At 33.8% G+C, this 5,466-nt stretch overlaps 1 protein-coding gene across 1 annotated transcript; it reads right to left on the reverse strand.

The window, feature by feature from the left end:
- Positions 1-1,497: 1,497 nt before the first annotated feature.
- LOC145016612 (uncharacterized) lies at positions 1,498-2,895 on the reverse strand. The gene is made up of 5 exons (XM_078974869.1): positions 2,786-2,895; positions 2,131-2,241; positions 1,921-1,993; positions 1,746-1,829; positions 1,498-1,506 (listed from the first exon to the last, which is right to left on the reverse strand). The coding sequence occupies exons 1-5, from the start codon at positions 2,893-2,895 to the stop codon at positions 1,498-1,500; spliced, it is 387 nt and encodes a 128-aa protein (XP_078830995.1).
- Positions 2,896-5,466: the final 2,571 nt, after the last annotated feature.

The following is a 5,466-nucleotide window of genomic DNA, read 5'->3' on the forward strand; positions in this document are numbered from 1 at the left end:
TTGTTTCCGAGCCTCTCTATCCAAAGCAAGTTGCAAAAAATTATTCATTCTATTGTTTTATGCATTGCACATTGTCAACCATTTCTTTCAATTCATCCGACTCCGACGCTTTGTCATTGTCTTTGTTTTTTTGTTTTGTCATTTCCCATCGGTTGGAGTGTGGTGACACTTGAATGGGCTTATCATCATTGAGGTCGAAACCAACACGAGCATCTTATGTAGTGAGATCGGATTCGGAAACAAAGGTTTTGGAAACATTTTCAAAGGTTGTGAAAACAAAAGGATTCTAAAATATGAAGTGTTTGTGAGTTAGTTTGGTTAAAAAATTGTAAGATTTGAGAGGTTTAAATATGAATGGGTAAAAGAAAAAGATATTTAAAATTTTAAAATTTTCGACCGTTCAACAGTCAGTTGTTTGGAAAAATAGAGCAAATGAGCGCTCCCTTTAAGTACCGTAGTACGGCCTCCACCAAATCCAAATCACGGTGGAGACGTGGTGTTTGTGATGATGTGGCAGGGGTGGTGCAACCTCTACAGGAACCACATCCCTTGGTCTAAGACTCAAATACTTGGTCATAAATAATTGCTTCAAAATAGATCTTATAAATGTGATTCCTCGACTCTGTAGATTTAAATAAGGGTTTATCTATTTATTCAACAACGTGGATAATTATAACTAGAGAATAACTCCCGCGTTGTGGGGTTAGAAACGGTAAAGAAAATGACATACAATCCCTAAAATCACAAGTTTACGCCCGGTGATTAGTTCTAACAGCAACAGCACTACCTCGAATGAGAAAACATCGGACTTCTAAATCAACTTCCCACTTGAAGCATAGCCATATATTTGGAATTTTTCAAAAAAAAAAAAAATAAATTTGAACATAACAAAATAAAACAAAAGAGGACATTATAATGTCCAAAAAAACTAATAGAAAAAATAAAAACAGAATTCTGAAAGTAACTTTTAATCAAGAACACATAAATCAAGTTTTTTGGCGAAAATACTAAAGAAAACCAACTTTCGAAATCACCCAAATCAAAATACACAATTTAACCAGCAGCTTATTATTATCATAAATTTTTGAAAATACCCCTTAAATAGCTTCAGTAATAATCGATCATTTTTAATTATTAACCAAATGTTCTAATAATTCCAAACAAACCATGAATTGTTAAACCAAAAACCACAATCCAAAGAATTACCAAAAAATTCTTTTTTTAAAATAAGCTCTGGTAATAATCACAAACCAACCTCTCCTTATCACAATATGGCATGGAATCAATTCGTATTGGCAAAAAAAGAAAGAAAATGGTGGTTAACAACAGAAGAACAATAAAATATGTATAACCATAAAATACGTGAAATCAGAAGCTATAATTATTATTGCAAGAACATGTAGAAGAACAATCAAACATGTTAAATAACAAAACAAAAATTGCGAAAGATTAAGCAAAAGTTCATAACTAATAAGTTAAAAAAATAAGAAAAACTAATCAGAGCAGCTAAAAGATAAAAAAAAATAAAATAAAATAAAAAATAAAAAATAAAAAATAAAAAATCTGAATGTCACCTGTGATGTGATATGGTGTGTTTTTTGGACGATAGTTATCTATCGTTTGTTTTCACCTTAAATTCATATTACTTCTTAGGATAGGCATACATCATGTATGCTTTCAGCTTAAATATGCCTATTGTTACTTGCAATCTCTTATATATGCTTCCTATGTGTTCCACTTCATACCACAGAGAACCAACCTCCTTCCTTGAATAAAATCTTGAAAGAATAAGTGGAGTAGAATGCACGATGTAGGTTATCTAGGACTACCTACAATTCAATATAATTATTACATCAAACTGATCAAAATAACCAATAATTAGATATGATTACGTATGATGACGTGTCATAATCCACTTACATGCTCCACAAGTCCTAATATATTGTTGCAATGGAAAATCGGTTGGTTGAATTTTTCTCCACGTACATAAAGTTGTACCAAAAATAAAAGTCAAATTCTAACAATACTGTAACTTTAACTGTAATTGAGACTGATATAAATGCGACAAATATTAGGAATTGTTATATATAAGTTTATAAGTGTAAAATTACAAAGAAAAATGTACTCACCAGAGGCATATCAAAAGCAATAAAATTGTTTGTAGGTTTATCAGCAACAAACACCATGCGTACATTTGAAAAATAGATTTTCCACTTTGTTTTAGTCATTCCATCAGGTGCCCTGAAGATACATAGTATACAACAACAATAAGCTTAAGCATTGATGGCATTCATGTCTTTTTAACATTGTCAAATCCCCAAAAAGTTAGAAATTTTGTACATCGGTCCCTGATCCGTTAATAGAAATTCCAATTTCATGTAGATTGTTGCTTATGTTAACTGTCACAATTTGATCAAATTCAATTTGTTATGTTGCAACACATTAATTAAAAAATATGTGAATTTTTGTATGAATTTCCACTGTGTTTTTGTGATCATGATATAAAGGAAACCAAATAAACCAATTAAAAGGAAGCAAACTGAAGATTCGCGCAATTGGTCATAATAAAGTGCGATAATCGGTTGGCATCATCAAGCGATTACGAAGTCTTCAAAGTTTACCATAAGATAAAAATGATCATCTTCATCTACGAAACACAACAACACAACAAAACTCAAACCTAAAACTAATATGATAAACCCTAAATCGAAATTGATGCAGGTGATTGTGGGAATTTAGAAAAGAAAAATAATCAAATTGATAAAGGATTGAAAAGATGCTTTACCCAGGGATCTTTTCGACCACAAATTTGACGTTGTCTCTAATTAAAACGAATATCTCGTTGATGAAGACTATAGGCATCCCGTTACCATATAGATTAGGGTTAAGCGCCATCGATCACTTTATCGGAGGCCCACTTTCTCTCATTTTTGTTCTCATCTAGGGCTTGGATCACATGAACCACTCCTCGGTGCCTCAATTGTAACACTCAGTTTCAGATTTTCCTTGTTGCTTAGGGATGCAGCTCAATCATCAGTTGTCACGGAGTTTAGGGCTTTGGGAAAGGAACGATTTAGCCCATTTCGGATCTAGTTGCCCTGGTTTAAGTGATCCATGTATTCAATTGTCTTCGAAAGCCAAGGTTATGACTGTAAATTGATATTGCGGTCTTTTATAGGTTTTGGGTTTTATTCTAAAGGTTTTAAGGATTAGGTGTGTTGTTAGGAGCGTAGGGCTTCTCGCCACCTTTTCATGGATATAATGTTCGTTGGAAACGGACTTAGGATGAGAGAGTTATGGTACTTTGAAGTTATTGGTTGAATTGGTCCCTAGATGGAAAAGTTTTCAAATCAGTCCCATGCATGCAAGGATGCATGCATGTGCTTGGCTGGGTATGCCCAACGTATAAAGGTGATTGGCCGCAGGTGGTTCATGAGTACGTCGGGCGTACAAATGAGTACGCGGGGATACTCCCTTCAAACCAAAACCCTGATTTCGGGGTTTTTACCCTATATAAGCAACATTATACCATTCCTTAGGTCATTTTAAGTCAGCCACCACCCCAACCTACGTCTACAAAATCCTAGATTGTCTTGGATGAAGTTTGGAGCTTGAAAGAAGACTTTGGTGGTTTGTGCAAGAGGAGAAGGAGGTGAAAGACTCAACCTCTGCAGAAGAGCGTGGAGATCCACTCCTAACATCTCCATTTCAAGACTTTCAATGTATAAAGTCTCTACCTTGGCCATTTATTTCGTAGATCTACTTCGGGTTGGTTTTTGGCCGTTTTAGTCCTTCTTGCTTGGTCTTGGTGAGCTACGACCGTTTTAGGGACTCAAACTAGCAGATTTGGACATTCTAAAGTTCCCTCTCTCATAAAGGTGCAAGCTTTATGGAGATTTTGAGTTCAATGTAAGTCCACAAATCTACTTGTGTATCAATCAAATCCAATTGATGGTGCGGACTCCCAATCAATTAGATAATTTCAGATCAAAATAGAAGAGAATGAGAAGAAGAAGCTGATGAATCTATGATGTATTCAATGAAATGAGTGAAGCTCCATACACATAGTTCTATTGGAATAATGTCTAAGGCTGCAACTATATTAGGCAAGTATTTGACCCGATTGTGCATGGTCCTTTTGGGCTGCCTTCACCATAGCAACTTGGTAGGATAATTTATTATGAGAAACTAGATATTATTAATATATTGTGAGAATAATATAATGAATAATAATATTGTTATTTGATTAATATAAGTCATAGATTAATTAGTGTTAATTTGGTGACTTAAAGAGATTAATTAAATAAGAGGGTATAAACTGTCAACTGTTTGATAGTTACACTTTAGGCTATAAATCCTTTTATGATAGAGGGTAGACGATTTCTAGGGCTAAGGATAGCCATAAAATCATCCATGGCTTATCTATGGGAAGGATTGGGATTGCTTAGAGTCTAAGTTATCCAATTAGGGTTAAGGGTGAAACCCTAGGAGCCTTACAAGTATAAATAGACCCCTTGGGATAGGAAATCGGCACTTCTTATACAACAAGGATACCCTGGCCGATTTCCTCCTCTCTCCTCTCTCTCAAATCATTCTCTTTGCTAGTTAGTGTTTGTAAGCCCTTAGAGGAGTGACAATTGTGACTCTAAAGCTCAAAGAACAAGAAGATCAAACAAGTGTTTCAAGGTATGATTCTAACTCTGGTTTTGTGTTGTTCTTATACCTAATTAGCCATTAGGAGTCTTGGATTCAATGAATGTTTAATTAGAGAAACCTAGATCCAAGCATTAGGGTTTGTATGCGCACATAGGAAAGTTCTTATGTCCAAAACCCATCAGTGGTATCAGAACCTAGATTGGTTTCTATTAAATTGATGCTTAATTGTTTGAATGCTAACTGCAAAATTCGAATTTTGTGTTTCTGAGTCATGGACTCGGCGAGTCCCATAGTGGACTCAGCGAGTTGGCCTGACTCGGCGAGTCCAATTTGGGTACTCGGCGAGTCCGAGCGTCAGGAAGAGCCAAAAACGGGATTTTTTTTCATATTTATCTTATGGAAAGTTACCTTAATCATATTAGATCAACCCAAATCCGATTTTATGATATATATGACTATATTTTTGATCTAATTGAAGATATTTATCAATTAAAAAAATATTTAATTTCCATATATGATAATTATTAATTATTTTGATTAAAATGGGTAAATTGTTTTTCAAGAAACCAAATATGGATAATTATGTGATTAATTGTTAATTTTAATTATTTGTTATTTGACCCTTTATGTTTTAAATGTTTAAAACTTGCCCTCAAGTTTTGAAATTTACGTTTTGTGATTAAAAGTTTAATTTAGACAATTTAAATTTCAAACCCTAGAATTTTACAAGTTTAAAATCCAACCCTATACTAATATAATATTACAAGATTAATATCTATATATGTATAACTTAAATGCTAGTCTTACAGT

Source organism: Lactuca saligna, chromosome 9, assembly GCF_052625555.1.
Source record: "Lactuca saligna cultivar CGN05327 chromosome 9, ASM5262555v1, whole genome shotgun sequence".
NCBI lineage: Eukaryota > Viridiplantae > Streptophyta > Magnoliopsida > Asterales > Asteraceae > Lactuca > Lactuca saligna.

Excerpts from the sequence above, each read along its gene's own strand:
- LOC145016612 (XM_078974869.1), bottom strand. The coding sequence starts at position 2,895 with ATGGCGCTTAACCCTAATCTATATGGTAACGGGATGCCTATAGTCTTC. Across the intron at positions 1,994-2,130 it reads ATTGCTTTTGATATGCCTCT|ACTTTATGTACGTGGAGAAA; the intron begins GGTGAGTACATT and ends ATTTTTGGTACA. Across the intron at positions 1,830-1,920 it reads TATTAGGACTTGTGGAGCAT|GTAGTCCTAGATAACCTACA; the intron begins GTAAGTGGATTA and ends ATTGAATTGTAG.